At 48.5% G+C, this 21384-nt stretch overlaps 1 protein-coding gene across 3 annotated transcripts in view; it reads left to right on the plus strand.

Annotated features, from left to right (window-relative positions):
• Positions 1–21384, plus strand: part of fto (FTO alpha-ketoglutarate dependent dioxygenase) — a 113139-nt gene that overhangs the window by 25861 nt on the left and 65894 nt on the right. For 2 of the 3 annotated variants that reach the window (XM_060071944.1, XM_060071946.1), the window contains exons 4-7: positions 2449–2577; positions 6303–6382; positions 6772–6915; positions 13922–14041. In XM_060071944.1, the coding sequence (XP_059927927.1) occupies positions 2449–2577; positions 6303–6382; positions 6772–6915; positions 13922–14041 (473 nt within the window). The remainder of the gene's footprint in view (positions 1–2448; positions 2578–6302; positions 6383–6771; positions 6916–13921; positions 14042–21384) is intronic. The other variant, XM_060071945.1, reaches the window with a different exon arrangement.

Here is a 21384-nt window from a genome sequence, read left to right on the forward strand (position 1 = left end):
CACGCCGCACCCCCTCCGTCCCGATAGCGCAATCAAACCTCTTTATTTTGGCTTGATGTGAAACGCTGCACGGTTATCTGGGTTTCCTTAACGGCGGATCAGTTATGGCTAACCTTGTGTGTGTGCGTGTGTGTTGTGGGGCTCACAGCGGCGTGGTAGCTGCAGACACGGCCTCCGGCTCGGCAGTCATCGGATCCATCGGCGTGATAGCATCGGCAGCGTTATTAAATGTCATCGGCGGCTCCACGCAGACGCTCTTATCAGAGGCACCATGATGGGAGATCACAGACACTCGCTGCAGAGTCCCTCCCGCGCTCCGAACTAGCCGTGCGATCGCGACAAACAAGCCTTATCGCGCGCCTCACCGCGTCTCATCTCATTATTCCCCCCCCCCCCCCCCCCCCCCCCCCCCCCAGAAATGATCGATGTGCAATTATCTGATAGGGAATTATAAACCATTAGGTTGATGGCTGGGGCTGCCCTGTACCGCGCTGGGGCCATGTGGTGGGCTCCCCTGATGAGATGTTGCCTACTTGAAGAGCTGCTGGCCCCTCGCTCACGCTTGGTTTCGTGTTTGGAAAAAGGTTTGAGTGGCATGACGTCAAGAACAGGTGGAATTATATCCTTATCCTCCTAATATTGCGTTTTCTGTATTTGCAGGATATTGAAACTGTTGACGAATTAGCCAAGAGACTTCGAGATTTATTGTGCATTTATTTATTCATTATTTTAGATCGAGCTATCTTAGGTCTTATCTCAAAGCAATCCATGTCTACCCAATAGATTGCATTTTGATGCAGACATTTTATTTCTCTCAAAGAATGTAGCAAGCAAACTAGCAACACAAAGAAAATTATAGATGGAGGTGTGACAGATGGAGTGATACTTCTTTTTAGTAAATAGATACTCAGATAAAGGCAATGATGACGCAAGCCCCTACCTAGAGCTCTGAGCCATATGGCCCTGACCGTTTCTGCCAGCTCGACTCAATGTATTTGTGTTACCTTTGACTGCGAGGTTTACGGTGTCGTTAACCTATCAAGACAATGCCTTGTAACTCCTGACACCTCTCCACGGTGTACCTCCATAACCAGAGCCACCTGCTCCCGGAGTCTGCTCAGACGTTTACCTCTGACCCGGGTCACCTCTGGCTCTCCCGGCTTCAAACACAGAGACCGAACAGACCCGTGCACCTTGCAGCTGTGTGTGTTTCCAGGCCGCCGTTAGCCCCCGCCCCGCCTCCAGCCCTCGGAGATGAAAGGCCCTGAGCGGATCAGCAGGGAGATTTACCCACAGTGCATTGCTTCCCCCTCACCTAAAACGCAGCTTTCCCTTTCGCCTGGGAACTCTGAGGACTCCCAGATCCATGGAGCTAATCGACTTGTTTCCTATAAGTGATCTGTCATTTTTATTACCCTTACCTGAGGCAATTTTATTCTTCGTACCCAAATGAAGTGTTTGAGCGCAGCACATGCCATCTTCTGGAGACGGAGACGCCATACATTCCCCCCCTACACGGCCATGCCTTGCAGTGTCTGTTCCCCCGAGCCCCTCGTCGTTACAGCGGGTGGATCTTCGGTTACCCAGGAGCTCTGGAGGACGGGGAGGACTCTCTCTGCCCCCACGGCTGACTGTTTTCCGGCCAGCAGGATGATCCTCCACCTCTGGGAGTGGTGGTGTCATTAGCCGGCTCTCAGAGCACACAGGCTGGGAAATTAAGTTACTATTTATCCAGGCCGAGCAAAGGAAAAGGCAGCGGTATGGGGCAGAGAGGCCCGGGAAGACTTTAGTATTGATTTTGCTGAGGGGTGCGGACTACAGCTAAGCCCGGTGTGCCTCTCTAAGAGAGCTGTGTCGGGTGGAAGGAGGAAGGCGAGCGGGACGGCAAGGCTGGTTAGACGGAAGAGGGATGGACCTCGGTAAAGCAGAAAACATCAAACGCATGCTGGCTTAATAACACAGCCTCCATCGCCTACACACTTCCCCTAAATAGCATCAAGGGCTTTTAACTCTCCATTTCCTCTCGTATTCTTCCCAGTATTGGAACGCTCCTGTAATAACATCCAATCTGATATGCCTTAACATTTTTTCCCTCTCACAAACCTGCTGTTCAGTGGTTCTTACATCCGAGGTACAAAGTGGTATTAGTCAAAATCCGTTGTCTGGGCGCAAGGTGCTTTCGATCTTGCACTCCATACTTTTGGCGTGAGGCGTTGTTGACTTGGAGTTAAAAGCGCACATTCTGCTAGGGCTCCTCGTGCTGCCGGAGCTAAGTCCTACGATGTTTTAAACATGTGGTGCGGCGTTATCCCCGCGTGTGATGGGGTTAGGGCTGGTGGAGGGGGGGGGGGGGGGAGCGGGGGTGTGGGGGTGTGACTCGATGGGGGAGAACAGTGTGTTGGCAGGTGATGGGATATCATTTGATGTTGGGCGTGGTGTGACTGACAGCAGGTGAGGGCGGCGAAGGAGCCAGCAAGGAGGTGTCGCGCTGGCGGATCGGCCTGAAGGTGGCCTGGGACATCTACACCCCCGGTCTGGCCCTGCCCCTGCAGTCCGGAGACTGCTACTACATGAGAGGTACACACGCACATAGGCACGCGCATCCAAGCACACATGCCCTCACGCAACCACGCACGCATGCATTCACACACGCAACCACGCACACACACACACTCAAAGATGGAACCGCGCACAGACACCCACACACGAACGCACACACGCACCCAAGCACTCGTGCAAGCACGCATGCACTCATGCATGGGACAACGTACGCACACGACCACACATTCATGCACGCACGCTCGCGCACATGCACGCGTTTAGACTCGGACACTATTAAATCATAGCGAAAAAGTCACTTTGTCTGGCTTTGGAAAAGGAACATCAATTGAATTAATATTTTTGCACACACACACACACACACACACACACACACACACACACACACACACACACACACACACACACACACACACACACACACACACACACACACACAGCTCTACCCACATACATCCGATTCCCTCACTGCCCTGCTCTGACCACGTTGTCTGACCACCAAAGCACACTTTATGAGTCAATATTTCACAGTGCTGGTTGTTCTCTCAAATGGCCCATGATGGACTTCAGTCCCTCTCTCTTTCTCTGTCTCTCTGTCTGTCTGTCCGTCTCTCTCTCTCTCTCTCTCTCTCTCTCTCTCTCTCTCTCTCTCTCTCTCTCTCTCTCTCCTTCACTCTCTCTCTCCTTCACTCTCTCTCTCTGTCGCTCTGTCTCTCTCTCTGTCTCTCTGTGTCTCTCTCTCTCTGTCTCTCTCTCTCTCTCTCTCTCTCTCTCTCTCTCTCTCTTTGTCCGTGTCTATCCCTCTGTCTGTCTGTCTGTCTGTCTGTCTGTCTGTCTGTCTGTCTGTCTGTCTGTCTGTCTGTCTGTCTGTCTGACTCTCTGCCTGCCTTTCGGTCCGTCGTTCTCTCCCACTCTCGTTATCCCGGTCCCACTGTCTAACTCTCTCACGGGGGGCCCCAGCAGTCCCATGTCGGCCTCAGAGGGGTTAGGAAAACCAAATGTTATTTTACTGCGTCCTGTGAGTGGACAGCCGGCCACACGGGTGTAAATCACCGCCTTAATGCTGATGGCTGCAGCAGGCGTCTCTCCCTCCTCACTGCTCTCTCTCCTCCTCTCCCCTATGCTGCTTCATCTGGGCCAGGAACAGTCTGTACTGTTTCCAAAGGCCTGGCCACCGATCTGGAGCTACAGCCAGAACGCTGAAGCCACGACTGATATATTAATCTCTGTGCGAACGAACACACAGTGAATTTAGTTTGTTTTAGGTCTGAAGGATTTACGACGGGCTCTGGCAGATTATCGCCATCACGTCAGAGGCTTCTGTGTACATTTAATGGTTTAGTGTGTTCATTAAAATGTAGTTTCCACAGAAATCGGTATTATTTTAGTACAAATGTTATATTATAATAATTCTACTAAATTATATTATAGTCAATATATTATAGTCAATATTATATCCAATTATATTTACATTACAATACATTGATTGATATTGAATGACAGTATACTTAGTTCACCCTTGCAGCCCGCTGCCCTTTAAACCTATGTAATAATTATTCCCTGCTCTGCGGGACTGTCCCGGTCTCCGTGGCAGCTGTAGACCAGTCACTGTGAGCCCGGCCCTGACCGTAGGGGGGTCTATGTAATAGGACTTGACAGCTGCACATCAGCTGGGGTTTACACGGCAGTCGGTGGGCACTGTCCCGAGAGGTCAACTGCTAAGCACACACACACACGCGCGCGCGCGCACGTACGCTCACACACGTACACGCATACACTTTTCACATGTCTGTCGCCCTGTCAGCCCACCTCTGAGTGAAACACCTGGAGCACATGCAACCTGTAATCAAATCTACACACACAGATATACACGCATGCTCACACACAGAGACACACCACCACACTCACGCACACACACGCATTCTTATATACACTTACATCCTTTGTTGGTTGAGTGAACACACATAGACACCACACACACACATCAATGCAACGCCACATGGATCAAAAATAGCACGCACATACATATGCTCATTAAGAGGAGGCTTAGCAACCAAGGTTGTTTTCTGTATTATTTTTTCCATCACATCCGCCTTTTAAGCAGCAGCGGGCGGTTGGCAAGCAAAAAAAAACACCACCAAACATTATTGCGTGACCGCAGACACCATAATGTCTTTTCAGGCCCATTTGTCACACACTAGCCCTTTTGAACTGCTAATGTCTGAGCCATCGCAGCAGGCAAATTGAATCACTGTTATTTCCACCCAAATGGAATCTCGGCGGTTAAGAAAGAACAATGCAAGTCTTGACACCGGGCCTGTTCAATAATCAGATCCCAGCTCCCAATGCACACAGGGGCTGCAGGAAGGAGTCGACCCAATATATTTAAAAGCCTGCTTCCTGGAAAAAAAGGACAAGTGGCAGCAGGCGCTGGGGTTGAAGGAAAGATAAATATTTATTACAGTTATCGAGTTTGCCGGCGCAGCCCCCTGATCCCTCGGAGACTCCAGACACGCCAGGAAGGGAGCAGATTGATGGGGATAATTTGTTATTGGATATAAACAGTTTTAAAGAAGCAGAGTAATTCTGCCCAGAGACCTAATCCCTCACAATCTCATCAAGGAGGGAGAGAAAACACCGGGAAGTTGTTTTGTTTGTCTCCCCGCCCACCCCCCCCCCCCCCCCCACCCCAGACCCCTCCTCCACTCCTTACCCCGACCCCCACCCCACCCTCCCCGTTCCTCCAACCAAACAATAACACCCCCCTCCTAACGCATGTGGCTGTTTGACTTTCAGATCAGCGGCATTAGCCGGTGTGCTCCCCTGCTCGGGGCTGGGTGTAAATATGCACATTTTGCTTTGAATGACAGCTTGCGACGCCGCTAAATTAATTACCGCCGCGCAGCAAATAGCGGCCGAGCCGGTGTGGGAACATCTAAACACACACAGAAACACATGGACGGACACACAGCAACCAGCCGGGGGGGCTTCCAGTCCCAAGCCCCCGCGATATTGGACAAATGTTTTGTCAGTATGGCTCTCTCCCGCCGCGACAGACTGAAGCAGATCTGCCGTTGTTTGGTAATTAAAATTGGAGTACAACACGGCTTAGTGCATTTGTTTCAGTGCGAGCGGTGACGTCTGGGCCCCAGTGCCTGGGACGATTGACTTGTCATGTTCGTGGATACACACGTGCAGACACACGCACACACACACAGACGCAGACATACACATTCAGACACACACAGACAGACACACACACACACACACACACACACACACACACACACACACACACACACACACACACACACACACACACACACACACACACACACACACACACACACACCATTTATTGTCTGTAACAAGGTTTTATACTGCTAAGCATGAATGTATCTTGACCCATTCAATTACTAACACAATTCTAATTAGTCAGTATTGTATTCTGATTTATTCCGTTCTTCCCGATGGGCTGAGCTGCTCCTGCTGGATGACTGATGATCCTGTCTCCCGTGCTCATTTTGTTTTGCACAGTACTAGTTCAGAGACAAACACTCCACATACAGCGTGATCGTTTCCTCAAGTGCAATGTTCTTGTCAAACCGATGCTAGAAGGTTTATGAAGGCTAGGGGTGTACGACATTGAGACAGACACAGACACGAGGACCAGTGCGATGCCAGCCCTGCTCCTCCAGTTCTCTGACATAAGTGTGCTGTGTCCCCCCCCCCCCCCCCCCCAGATGACCTGAACACCACTCACCAGCACTGTGTCCTGGCAGGAGACAACGCCCGCTTCAGTTCCACCCACAGGGTGGCAGAGGTAAGACCCTCTCTGTCCTTCTGCCTGTCCTTCTGTCCTTCTGTCTGTATGTCTGCCTGTTCCTATGTCGGCCTTTCTGTCTGTCTGTCTGTCTGTCTGCCTGTGTCAGTCGCTACGTCAGCCTTTCTGTCTGTCTGTCTGTCTGTCTGTCTGTCTGTCTGTCTGTCTGTCTGTCCCTATGTTGTCCGTCTGACTGCCTGTCTGTGTGTCCCATATGTCTTGCCATCCGTCAAAATACGACTGAAGGATCATTTCAAATCCAAAGGCCCTCATGACGTATAACCCTTCCTTTTCGGTTGACTCACATAACGTGACAGAGGCATTCCGTGACAGTGTTATGACATGTGCTTCAGACTGTCACTAAGTGACCCCCGTCTCCCCCCCCCCAGTGTTCAAAGGGGACCCTGGAGTACATCCAGTCCCGCTGCACGGAGGCCCTGGCAAACCTTGGTGTGGACCCCGAGAGCGGGGCCCACAGCCTGCGCTCCCTGCTGCCCCTCACGCTCAAGCACTGCGAGGACATCCACAACGAGGTGGGTGGGTGGGTGGGTGGGTGGGTGGGTGGGTGGGTGGGTGTGTGTGTGTGTGTGTGTGTGTGTGTGTGTGTGTGTGTGTGTGTGTGTGTGTGTGTGTGTGTGTGTGTGTGTGTGTGTGTGTGTGTGTGTGTGTGTGTGTGTGTGTGTGTGCGTGCGTGCGTGTGTGTGTGTGTGTGTGAGGACATCCACAAGGAGGGGCGTGTGTCTGTCTGTGTGTTTCTGTGTGTGTCTATGAGGACCTCCACAATGAGCTGTGTGTGTGTGTGTTTGTGTGTAGGTTAACAGTATCTCATCTTTTGTGTGTGTGTGTGCAGGTGTAAAGGGCAAGTGTTTCCTCTTGCGTGTGTGAGTGTGTATGTGTGTCTGTGTGTGTGTGTGTGTGTAAGGGTGCAATCTAATCTTGAGTTTGTGTGTGTGTTTGAACTCAGGCCTCAGAACTCAGTATGTATCTGTCAAATCAAAATAAAATAAACCAAAACCACTCCGTACTGTGTTTAAATGTATACCAATCATCAAGGAGTGTGTGTAACCTCAGCCAGGATCTGTAATTCTCTGAGGCTGATCTACGCTTAGCGGACGACCCCTACCCCGTCATGTGACCCCCAGCCCCGTCATGTGAACTTGGGGGGGACGCGTCCTTTACATCTCGTCTCCATGATCACCCGAGCGGCTTACCTCACACAGATTATTGTGATGACTGTTTAAAACCCTACGGAGGGGGCTGGGCAGACTGTGTGTGTGTGTGTGTGTGTGTGTGAGGGGGGGGTCTGGGGCAACACAATTACCTCAGCTACATCGTTTATCGTTTTTATTTTTTGCTCAGCTCAGGAAAACGCAGCCTGTATCATATCCAGGTTGCTCCCATTTGTCCCGGGATATGATGGATCGTTAGCCTGTCCCTCTGCCATACGTTGTCCGGGGGATGGAACCAAAGCCCCTCTCTCCTTCCCCCTCCCCCCACCCTGACTCCAAACACCCCCACCTCACACACCGTCATGACGACGCTGCCGCGCGGGATGGACGGGTCTACAAACAGGGAACCAAACGGGTGTAGGGGCATGTGGAGGGGTATCAGGCCGACAGCCAAAATGCTTCACCCCACCCCAACCCACCGTACCCCACCCCACCCCGGACCTCGAGCGGACCCCGTTCAGGCTAACACCACCCTGCCCCCCCCACCCCCGTGTGGGCGGCCATGACAGATGAGCCAGGCGTAAGGTTGTTTAAAGGTTGTAGGCAGCATTAATTATTCAGCATCACCAAACAATGGGGCTGTCTGGCTGAGCAGGAGCGCTGCGCTAGTTGGGGAGCAACACCTGCTAGCGGGCTACTGCCGCGCCGCAGGATTACCCGTCATTGGCCCGCGCCCGGGGGGCCCGTCCCGTTCATACAGGAGACCAGGACGCTATTTATAAAGGGGGGGCTGTGTGTGCGTGTTTGTGTGTGTGTGTGTGTGTGTGTGTGTGTGTGCGTGTGCGCGCGTATACAAGTAAGGGTGTATGTATCGAGTGTTAGTGTGTAGATCTAGGTGTGTGTGTGTGTGTCTGTGTGTGCGTGTACAAGTAAGGAAGTATGTATCGACTGTTTGTGTGTTGATCTAGGTGGGTTTGTGTGTGTGTTTGTGTGTGTATAAAAGTAAGGATATTTGTATCAAGTGTTAGTGGTTTGGTCTAGGTGTGTTTGTGTTTGTTGGTGGGTGGTTGTTTGTGTGTGGGCGGTTGCGTGTGTGTGTGTGGGTGTTTGTGTGTGTGTGTGTGTGTTTCTCGGTAAGCAGGAGGTGGGCCGCTCTCTGGGGCTCTCGCCGCCCCCCCTGCGAACGTGATGATCGATGTGGCCATTTGTTTGCAGATGCCCATGAGAGCTGAACACCCACTTAAATGATGTATTGTTGGCAGAGTTATTTATGAATGCAGCCCGCTCGGCCACTTTGGCGGGCACATATTGCGCGGGTTGTGTTTGACATGGGCGACCGAGGAGTGAACAAGCCAGAGACTCGCTGGCTGTCTGACCCCACCTGCACCTTCTGTGCTCCCCCCTTTTAAAGACAAGCTAAACAGCTCAGAGGGCTTTTGCCAACGCCGCTTGCCCCTGTGTTGCGCAACATGTCGAGCCGGGGTAGGAGGGAGGGAGCAGAGGGGAGGGTAGGGTAGAGGAGAGGAGGGGAGAGGAGGGGAGAGGAGAGGAGAGGAGACGAGGGGAGAGGAGACGAGAGAGAAGGAGAGGAGAGGAGGGTAGGGGAGAGAAGAGGAGGGTAGGGTAGGGTAGGGGAGAGGAGAGAGAAGGCGAAGAGAGGAGGGTAGAGGAGAGGATGGGAGAAGAGAGGATGGGAGAAGAGAGGAGGGAGAGGAGGGGAGAGGAGGGGAGAAAGCAGGAGAGGAGAACACGCAGGCCTGACGATGCTGAACAGAGGGTCTACTATCTTAAGGAAGGGGCCGACGTTGGATCGCGAGACTGGGAGTGCTGGGTGGGGGTTGAAGACCAGTAAGCAGAGGTCGGTCGGAAAGGATCTGGGTAAAAAAAACAACGACAACACAATGACAGAGAATTGAACAGGGAATTAAATCCAATGAGCCCACCTGTTTGTTAAACCCCCCCCCCTCCCCCCGCTTGCTCTTTTTTCTTCACATTGTATTTGTTAGCATCAGCCGTCTGTGTCAGAAGACAGGTCGCGGTGGTGTGGCGGGTTGGTTAGGGGGTCTCGGGTGGCAGAGGGGGGGGTAGGGGGGGGGGGGGGGTGTTATGGGATCTTAAGCAGCAGCCTAGTGCTTGTTCCGGCTTTGAAATGCTAATCCCAGACGCACACGTCTTGTCTCATTTAAAGCCACTGTGTCACCTCCCAGGTGGGCGGGTGACAGCTGTGCCCGGAGGGGATGCCATCTAAGGCTGGCACTCCTCACCACACACACACACACACACACACACACACACACACACACACACACACACACACACACACACACACACACACACACACACACACACACACGGCCGGTAAATATTGAAGGGGCAGGGCGGAGACTGTTCCCTCCTGGGCTGGCAGAAAGTAAACTCAGGTGAGGGTGACCTTGCGGTGCCTTGTGTTCCCGGCCCCGGGTCGTCTCCCTCGGCTCTGGGCTGCTCCCAGCGTGGACTTGCAAAGAATTACCTTAGCCTCCAAAGTGTCTAATGCCTCCGGAAAGACCTTCAGTATCACAAACAAACACAACAGAATGAATAGAAAAAGGATGGCAATGGTCGCCCTTTGTTTACACTGACACCACGCCGTTTGATATATCCTTTCCCCCCCCCTCTTCTTCTCCTTTCCTATTTCCGAATTCACGTCTCGGATTCATGACAATCTCTTTTTTTATTTTATTTCGCTCAATAATTCAAAGGCACACATTTGCAAGATGCATCTCACTCATATCGAGGATCACATCTCCAATATTTGCACTTCAAACACAGCCGTTGCCGCGGCGGCAAACATATGGCAGAATTGAATTGAAAAGTGTGATGGTATGGGGGATATCTAAGGTACCTATAGCGATTGCAGTGTAACAGGCTGGGGAGCGATATGACGTGTGTGTGTGTGTGTGTGTGTGTGTGTGTGAGTGGCCGAGCCGGTGTAATGCCACTCTAGCATGATGTGGTGATTGTGAATCATGTGGCTGTTAGCAGCGAGGGCTGCGGGGCTGTGGGGACCGGCTGGTGTCCGAGGGAGGCTCGGAAAGGTAAACAGAGGACGATCGATCCCACTCCCATCAGCTCCCTGCCCGGGGCCCAGCGGGAAATTGATTGGGCCTGCTCGGATACCGCCGTGGAGGTGTGGAGAAACCGCGCCTCATTAGATGGGAGAGAAGGGTCTACTTGGCTTTGACTCCCGGTGAGCCCTGGTGAGTGGGTTGGCGGTGGGGGGGGGGGGGGGGGGGGGGGGGGTGGGGCTAATGTGTAGTTAGCGCATCTGTCACCTGGAGAGATGACAGGCACCACCGCGGGGGGCCACTGCCCCCCGCCGTCGTCTCAGAGAAAAACTAGCCCTAACAACCACTCTCTCTTCCTCACAAACACCCTCCATCAATACGCCCGGATAGGTGGCATTTATTTAGAGTTTCCTCTTGGTGAGGCACAGCTGGGCGCGGGGGAGTCCAAATGCCACGTCGGCCCGCTCTCCCTGGCTCCCAGACGGCCGGCTTTGTGGCCGCGGTCCGGCCGACGCCGCGGGGAGCGCTGGGCCATGTCGGCTCAAAGCCCAGACATAGGTTAGCTCTCTCTCCGCTAAAGGACAACCGGACAATCAGAGAGACAGTGAGAGAGCGGGGGCCGAACAGAGGCGAAGGGACATCCAATATTAGCGCCCGGCGGCTTTGTTGTGTGCCCGGGATGGCTGATCGAAGCAGAGTGGATATGGAGACTGTTGAGGCAACCATAAAGGCTGACATTTCTTTGAAGGGTGTGTTGTTTTGGGGGGGGGGGGGGGGGGGGGGGGAGTGGGCTGTGCGGCTGCCTCTGTATTGCCTTGACATGCCCCCGGTCCCTGTGTGACATCCCCTGCTGTGATCAGAGCCTTTTGGAAACAACAAAAAGTAGCAGGAGGATTCGGACCGTGAGTCCAGTGCCAGGCAGCGCTCGCTGAGGCAGGGTGTGGATGCTGCCCTGTGTGTGTTTGTTTGTTTGTTTGAGTACGGTTGATTTTATTGATGACGTGTGCTGGAGATGATGATATTAATGGGTTGGTGGCTCTTAACACAAGCAATGGAAATAAACGGGACATAGTCAAAAGGTTATTACGTAAAACCTTAACTTTATATACATGATTGACAACTTGTGTTCTTGGATTTGTGCGCCGTTCTCCATTCATCCTGCAGTGCCAGTAATCTGAGGACACTGTAATAATTGTCCAACGCTATTGGATTATGCAGCGGCTGTGTCAGCCTCATCCACCCAACCCAAACCGTTGCTCTGCTGGGTTCCTCAGGACTGTACATCCTCTAATGCCCTGTTTAGAAAAACTCTACAAAACAAAGGGGGTATTCTTCCAGGAAACAATGGAACAAGCGTGGAGGCTCCTTCAGCCACCGCTGATAAGCGACTGCTTTGTACGCAATTACACCCTGTGTTCTAGAGTTGTCTTTGTCAAACAAAAGGGGGACGCGTGCATTGTTTTGGGTGGTTGAGGCTTCGGAGGCTGCTTTCAGGGGGAGGGCAACTTAACTCTCAACCCGCTTTCATTTACATGTGCGGCATTTTGGGGGCAATCTCTGACATACACGCCGGGTTTGGCACAACGTATGCGCGGGTACTGACAACGAGAAAACACAACAACACAACACAACACAGGACAAAAAAAACACAAACAGGGAAAAAGTACAAATGCTCAAACACATCCCGGAGAAGATAGGCTACACCTGGCTGCACGGAGCCTAGCGAGGATTAAATCAGCACTTCAAAAGAGGAGCAAACTAAACCAGTCCCCGCGGAGGGAGGCGCGGAGACTGTCATCCCCAGATGGAGGGAGGGAGGATAGGAGGAGGAGAGGGAGAGGGAGCGAAGGAGGGGCAGGAGTTTTCAGGTGTACTGACGAGATGGTGGAAGGTGTGGGGCCTGTGTGTGTGTGTGTGTGTGTGTGTGTGTGTGTGTGTGTGTGTGTGTGTGTGTGTGTGTGTGTGTGTGTGTGTGTGTGTGTGTGTGTGTGTGTGTGTGTGTGTGTGTGTGTGTGTGTGTGTGTGTTTTTGGAGGAACAGTAGGCTGTACATTTATTTGCATATTTAAACTAAAATACCTAATTTTCATATGTATGACGTACAGCATATATCAAACATGAATGAATATAAATAACAAAAACAGAAAGTAAGTAATTACACAATCCAAATGTATGAGCAATGCCAATTACTGATCCAGACTTAATACATCATTAACAATGCATCATCAAAAGGTCATGTTCTATTATTATTTCTAGATAACTTTTCTTTGATTAAAGTCACCCACATACAGATAAGAACTCAATTTAATCTAATTTGAAGTTCAGATTTGTTTGGATAAGGCTCTTGAAATGGATTGGTTTAATTGCAAACCGTTCAGCCCCACAACGTACACAAATGAGAATATCTCATTTTGTAAAACTATGTTGACATTCGTGATTGAACAAATGCGACTTCTACGTTGCCAAAATGAATGAATACAAAGACTAAATGGACTGTGTGTAAATGTTCACTCCAATACACATGTGTTGGACATGCTTTTCAGTATGTGTGCCTTTATTTTATTGTTATACCCGTCACCTAGCTTTGGCATTGTTAGCTATATTTTAATAGTCTTAATTGACTGTAAGGTGCTACTGAAAGGTGAACTTCTAGGCTAAGTTTAGAAAGCTGCAACTACTATTCAATCTCTTCCCCTTCCTGTGGGTCACAGAACAGTCGATACCTTCTTCAGCAGGTCCAGTCTTGGATAGTTCTGGTGATGGTGATGGTGTTGATGGTGGTATTCTTTCACAATACTAGAACATCAGAAATGCTGTAAAAGTAGATTGATCTAGTTCAGCTTTGTGAGTGAGCAAGCTGCTGAGTGCATCATGAGGCACGCATCAGCGGGAAACATCTTTCACACGTTTGAAGACTCTGTTTTATTTATTCGTTTGACATTTAAATCAAAGACACATACACACAGACATTTGAATCGCGGGCACACAGACACACACACACAATATCTTTCTCTTTCTCTCTCTCTTGCTCTCTCTCTCACTAACACACACGCACACACACACACACACACACACACACACACACACACACACACACACACACACACACACTCTCTCTCTCTCTCTCTCTCTCTCTCTCTCTCTCTCTCTCTCTCTCTCTCTCTCTCTCTCTCTCTCTCTCTCTCTCTCTCTCTCTCTCTCTCTCTCTCTCTCTCTCTCTCTCTCTCTCTCTCGCCAACACCAACACCAACGCATACACATACACACGCAAGAACACACACACACACGTTTTCAGTGTGTTTCCCCTCTCTCCTCGGTGTGAAGGTGGAGTTCGAGTGGCTCCGGCAGTACTGGTTCCAGGGCCAGCGCTACACCCGATTCTGCAGCTGGTGGAGCGGGCCCATGGAACAGCTGGAGCGGGACTGGAAGCTGATGGAGACCATGGTAGGACCCCTACACATGGCCCCGCACATGGCCCCGCACACCCCCACAGCTCCTCACCTCCAGCTCAGCTGCTGCTAGCATGGGCTAGCAAGAGTTAGCCATAGTTAGGGATAGTTAGCAATAGCTAGCGATCATAAGCAATGGTTAGCGACAGTTAGCAATGCTTAGCAACAGGTTTTTTTAAGATATCCTTTATTGTCCCTTTTTGGTGGAGATTCTTTCTCTGCTTTTGTCCCATTTTTTGACCCAGTTTGTAATGATCATCGATAGTTAATGACTGTTTTATTTAGCACTAGCAGGCGTCAGCTGGCAAAAGTTAGAGATGGTTAGCAATAAGTAGCGATAGTTAGCAATGGTAAGTGACAGTTTGCTATGGTTTGCCACAGTTAGCGACAATATTAGTCAATAATAGTCGACAGTTGGTAATAGTTAGAGGTAGTTAGCGATATCTAGCGAAAGTTAGCAACAGTGAGGGAGGGTAAACGACACTTAGCGATAGTTAGCGACGGTCAACAATACTGTGCGATTGTGAGCGTCCCTAGTTAGCGTTTAGTAACATTTAGCTACAGTTAGCGGTAGCGTGCTGCTGTAGATCAGCCAGAGGCGAACCAACACACTGGCCACTGTTTATGCATTCCATGTGTTTCTTAAACGCGAAAAACCCATGAGCTTGTTTTGAGGAATAGTTACGCATGCCTGTTTTATTGTGTTTCCACCCAGTGTTTTGCCTTCAGTCAATAATGAGGACCATTTTGTACACATTTCAATAAAAGCTATTATTAAGCCCTCGTACATGATTAGAGAGTAATGGTAATGGGTAAGGCGAGCCACCGCGTGTGTGCGCGTAACATAAATTACACGAGTGATTTGCTGTCCAACAATGTTCCTCAAAGGGGGACCGTGCTGGCATGAAATTACACGTTGTGTAGTGTAACATGTCATCATGGCAAAACAGTGAAGGTACGTCTGCTTGTAGAATCACAGAGTCAGGCTGGGTTTTATGAGAGTGGAGTGCGGGGCGCGTGACTACTGGTTAGACACCCGCCTAATGGGAAAATCACTTCATAATGGGAGAGGAAAAACCAAACGTCTAGTCTCCTTAGTCCACGCTCTGGGCTGTCAGAATGCTCATAATATACGGGCAAGGAACACGATAAAACACACAGATGCCGACCGAGAGAAAGATATTCCTCATCGCCTTTGTCCTCACCAGACCTACTTTGACATCAAACAGTTTATTGGATAAATAGATAGTGCTTGCGTGTGTGTGCGTGCGGTGCGTGCGTGTTTGTGTGTGTGTGTGTGTGTGTGTGTGTGCGTACTACCCGCATAAGTGTCTTGGCATGCGTGGTGTAGGCATGCGCTCTCCAATGAGGACATTCCAGCGAGTCAGCAGTGACAGCAGGGGGCACTCTTGCACCACTATAGTCAAGACATCAGAGGATGAGAAAGCTGCACTAACTGAGCTCTTCATGTCTCTCTCTCTCCCCATCTTACCCTCTCTCTCTCTTTCTCTCTCGCTCTCTCTCTCTCTGCCTCTGCAAGCTCTCTGTCTGTGTCAGTGGCGAGTGCTGAGCAGTAATCACATCTAATGCCCGGGCGGAATAAAGGCAGGGGCTGCAGGGGAAGAGCAGTGCCACTGTCGCCCTGAATCTCTCTCTCTCTCTCTCTCTCTCTCTCTCTCTCTCTCTCTCTCTCTCTCTCTCTCTCTCTCTCTCTCTCTCTCTCTCTCTCTCTCTCTCTCTCTCTCTCTCTCTCTCTCTCTCTCCATCTCTGGCCCAGATCAAGTGTGTGATTTGGACCTGTATTTAGAGAGGGTCATTGGTACATTTAAAGTCAACCCTCCCCTCTTTCTCTTTTTAGTTCTCTCTCTCTATCTCTCTATCTCTCTCTCTCTCACTCTCGTTCTCTCTCTCTCTCTCTCTCTCTCTCTCTCTCTCTCTCTCTCTCTCTCTCTCTCTCTCTCTCTCTCTCTCTCTCTCTCTCTCTCTCTGTCTTTCTTTCTCTTTCGCTTTTTCTCTTTCTGCAAGTGGTAGATCGTGTCCTCTGCTAAGATTTTTTAGTTAGTGTGTGTGTTTCAGAACAGAACACCCATGTTGATTCAAGAAACATAACGTTGCACATTCTTTCACATGCAACTGCAAACACACACACACACACACACACACACACACACACACACACACACACACACACACACACACACACACAAACACACATATTTTTATGTATATATATATATATATATATATATATTCAATATATCAAAGAACTACATTTTTGATGCATTAATCGAAGACTAAAACATTATTATTTTAGAGGTCCTTATATGTATTACTATTTAAATAACAGACACAGTATGAATAAAAAATAAAAATGTCATACATAATATCATGTAATCCACCTTTGCAATACAGCAATATTTACAGATGAATTTAGTGATAGAAAACACATACTTTATCGACTTATGGATTTCTCTACAGTGCTTATGATACCAGTGGCATTTCTTTGCAGATATTATTTTTTCTGCAGATACTTAATTATGTTTATCAGTGCAATTGTTTATTTATTTTTTTGCTTTGTTTTTTCACTTTTCTCTCTTATTTTATTCTGGTTTTAGTTATACTTTATACTTTATTCAAATTTCAAAAGATGGAAACAGGAAATTTTCTGCTTTAAATTTGACTTTAATAATGTGTTTTTTGTAGTTGTATACATAATACATATTGTATATTCTGTAATATTGAAAATTCCCAGCCATTTCAAAATAAAAATAATCTACATATCTTAAAATAGAGTGACATACATAACAAAGCAGTTATATTTTTTTATCTTGAAAAGAAAACCTAACATACATTTAATATAATTGTTTTAGTATTTACTATCAAAATGTCTCACTCTTTTTTTTGTGTTAGTGATGAGAATATTCCAATACAATGAGACTTCTGAATATCTTCTTTCTCCATCTCTCTCTCTCTCTCTCTCTCTCTCTCTCTCTCTCTCTCTCTCTCTCTCTCTCTCTCTCTCTCTCTCTCTCTCTCTCTCCCTCTATGTCTCTCTCTCTGTGGGTCTCCGTCTCGCTCCTCAGCCTGTTGTCATGCAAATACGCCTTCTATTTGAATGACATTCTGATAAAAAGGAAAGAAAAGAATGAAAGGCGAAAAATATGTCCAGTGATTCACCACACCCATTCTTTCTGCCCTAAAAACCTCCTGAAATAGACCAGAGAGAGATGGCCTTCTGAATGAAGTGCACTCAAATACGTGTGTGTGTGTGTGTGTGTGTGTGTGTGTGTGTGTGTGTGTGTGTGTGTGTGTGTGTGTGTGTGTGTGTGTGTGTGTGTGTGTGTGCTTGATGTCTTTGTGTGTGTGTGCATGTGTGTGTGTGTGCTTGATGTCTTTGCCTGTGTGTGTGGGCGTTTCTATGTTTGCGTGTTTGCTCGGTTACTGTACCTGTGTGTGTGTGTGTGAGAGCTTTGTTACCAAGCATGTGTGTGTGTATGTATGCATGTGTTTGTGTTTAGTTGCCAAGCGCATATGGGTGTGGTGCGCGTATATGTGTGTGTGTGTGTGTGTGTAAAGGATATTACGCTGTGATCCAGATCAGGAGTGGAGGTTCTGAGCTCTGCTCCCTGTGGACTTCCAGTATCTCTACTATCATACAATAGTGACATTTCCTCAAACCAGCTGCAGCTTCTTCCTGACCAACAATAGACTCCCTTCATGCGGAATGTTGAATATGTGAGTGGAGATGGAGTAGGTCTTAGGACCCCATTTCCCATATTCTTTATATCCTGTGTGTGTGTGTGTGTGTCTGTGTTTGTGTGTTTACGTGGGTGTGTGTATGCACATTCCATTGAAGTGAATGTCTGCACTCTGTCAGACGCGAATTGATTTAGTCATTCAGCACTGAAGCTTTTTTTCCCTAATTTGTCACTATCCTGACTTCAGTGGTGGTTCGCCCTGGCACTTCCAACTCAACAGTGGGTGTACACTTCAGAGAACCCCTCTCTCTCTCTCTTTGAATCTCTCTCTCTTGCTCATTCTCTATCTCACTCTCTCTATTTCTCTCTATATATTTCTCTAAATTCTCTCTCTCTCTCTCTCTCTCTCTCTCTCTCTCTCTCTCTCTCTCTCTCTCTCTCTCTCTCTCTCTCTCTGCCCGCCCTGCACCATTTACTCTCTGAATTGGTCAGACACACATATTTACACACTTAAATCATCTCCTCTTACCTGTGGTGAGTGGATGAACCCACACTGTCTATCTGTGTATGTGTGTACATGTGCACACGTGTGGTTGTATTTCTGTGTGTGTGTGTTTGTGTGTGTGTGTGAGCATTTCCGCCACTGGCCTCTGTATAATAGCGGGCTTTGGGAACAATCTGGCCTGACAAAGGCAGGGCGAAGTGCAATTGTGAGCGGCCAGCTCGGTTGCCATCGGTAACTGATTAGGTTAGTGACCTGCCAGCCAGAAGCTGGTTGGTGGCACTTTGATGGAGCTACAGGAAGACACGCTAAGATACATGAGAGAGAGAGAGAGAGAGAGAGAGAGAGAGAGAGAGAGAGAGAGAGAGAGAGAGAGAGAGAGAGAGAGAGAGAGAGAGAGAGAGAGAGAGAGAGAGAGAGAGAGAATGGAAGAGAGAGAGAGAGAATGGAAGAGAGAGAGAGAGAATGAAGAGAAAGGGGTCAATGTAAATGTTATTGCAGTGTGAGCTCATTTGATCAAAGGCCTGGAAAGGTTAAGCGAAACCAATCTGGTTTTGTATGGCAGAGTGCAGACAGCGGCGCGCGGATAGACCCCCCCAGGACGGAGAATGGATTATCATATTGGCGCTGGAGGTTTCATGGCCCTCCGACGGACAGTTTACCCGGGCCGTAATGCGTTTAGACAGCAATTGGCCTTAATAACCTTTATTGACTTCAGCGGGTCAGTGCCAAGAATCTAATTATCAAAGTGTATCAATTTCATTGGAGTTTAGAGTTGCACAGCTCATATAATTATTTTAAGGTCGGGCCGTGGCAATTAATCCGCCCTCCACTTATTTGATGGCTTTGTAAAACATTATAAATGTTATGGTTTTGCTGTTGCGCTCCTCACTGTAAATAATTTCAGGGAGCTTTTTCTTTTCTTTCCGGTTCTTTCCGGTTTCATTTTGAGGGCCGGGCCCGCTGACGGAGAACCAGGACGCGATATTTATTAAGCTAGCTGGGGGCTCCGCCGCCGACGCGGCTCGGAGGTATATGAGCTAGCGTGCTAGGGCTAAGTTGAGTTACCGATGTTTATTTAGAAGAAAAATATGAATTGTATTTGAAAAAATTATAATTCATTTCTGTATAAAAAAATGCTGGTCTGTTCTACTTTGATTTACGTGCGTAAAAATGTCCCGCTCATATCGTTTATTATGCGCTCAGTTTTACCCCAAATTAATTGTTTGTCATGACTAAACAGAAGATGATTTAAAGGCCGTTTTTATTGCTCGGAATGAGGCCATTTATTATCTCCTTTATTAAATCACAACCTGCCCATGCTTTATTTTGCACATAAGATGTCTGCAAATAATAGTCTTCAAATGCAATACAATAACAATGACAAAAAGTCATTGTTATACTATTAGTGTTTGTGTGTGTGTTAATGTGTGTGTGCTTGGGTTTGTGTTTGTGTGCGTGTGTGTGACTGTGTATACTGTGTGGATCGTTAAATGTGTTTGTGTGTGCGCATACGTGTCTTTGTTTAAGGTGTTTGTGTATGCGAGCGTCTGTGTCAAACAATTGTGTGTGTGTGTGTGTGTGTGTGTGTGTGTGTAAGGCACCATAGCGGTTCATCCACAACACTAGCGTTGTGTGTTGTGTGTGTTGTGTGTGTCGGTTTGTGTTCTAATCGCGTGACATAGAGCGCTGTCCTAATCCGCTCGTTCATTAACGCTCAGCCTTGTTTAGCCCCGGCTCAATATTAGCTCGATGGCTTCGCCCCATTATTTAGACAGAGCGGTTTGGCAAAATAAAATAGAAGAAGACATTACTAAAAGATTATTGTTGTTATTCATTTAAAAAAAGGAAACATGCAGCCGATAATACATTTTACATCACGCCGCGGCTTGTGTTTTGGAAACATAAAATGAAAACCGGCAGTGAAGGGGAAGTGGCACTACCTAGCTCGCTACGGCTAGGGCTAGCGAGATATAGAGTGTGATACATACACACACACACAGAGTAGAAAAGACTGCGGGAGGCAGAGACGCAGCGTAAGTCGCGCTGCAGAGGGTATTTGCGATTCTCTTTTGAAGTCCCCCCATTCAACAGGGTAAGCTGAATTTTTTGCGCCAGCGCCTGATTGTGTTCTGGGTAAACGCTTAAACCCCTTTAGAGAATTTTCATGGGCAGATACGGCCGTGCTTAGAAGACTGCGTTGATGTTACCTGGAGCCATACCCCAATCTCCCCCCCCCCACCCCCCCCCCCCCCCTGTGCCACTGCTTTGTTACCAGGCGTTATACTGCAGGCGGAGAATGGGATGCCTCTGAGGTACGCCTGTACCCTGTCCCAATCGCACCACCGCATCTTTATACACACATGTACATAGATACACACGCAAGCACGCACGCACGCGCGCAAGAATGCACGCACATTTATACACACGATTTCACGTGACTAAAGTACACTTAGACATACATAATTGTATGCATGAGATGTTACACATGCAAACCGACACAGTCAGACACACACACACACACACACACACACACACACACACACAACACACACACACACACACACACACACACACACACACTTATTCAAGCACACCTATGTATGTTTTATGTGCAGAGGTTAACCAGGTATGCATACACTTTTGGTTGTAGACTGGGTTTTTTAAGTAAGCATTATAGATCATATTTATGTGTTTGTGTTGGGATAATAAACATGCGGTCCTAGTTAGGTGTGTTTGTCTGACACGGTGTAGCAGCCTGATCTTGTCTTAACATTCATTCCTTCGTGATTGTCGGTCATTATGCATAACAACAAAAAACACGTTTTACAGCAGTCTGAGCGCCAATCTGTCGACACTAAAGAATCCCTTCTCAAAGCCAGTGAACTCTTCGGAGGTACACACACGCACCTCTACCAGGCGACTCATAAAATCATCTCGAAGAACAATCTTTTGAAATGCCGACGGCGTGATGTAGGTTATGTCTGACATGTCATGCAGACAAGGAAACATCCTTCACAAAGGTCCCACTTCCATGAAATAAAAGTCTGTAGCATCCATAAGCTAACATTGCTTTGTGTCCTGTTGGCTTTTAATGCATCCCATTTTACCTCAGGGCACGAATGAGGATGTTTCTAT

Source organism: Gadus macrocephalus, chromosome 14, assembly GCF_031168955.1.
Source record: "Gadus macrocephalus chromosome 14, ASM3116895v1".
Lineage (NCBI taxonomy): Eukaryota > Metazoa > Chordata > Actinopteri > Gadiformes > Gadidae > Gadus > Gadus macrocephalus.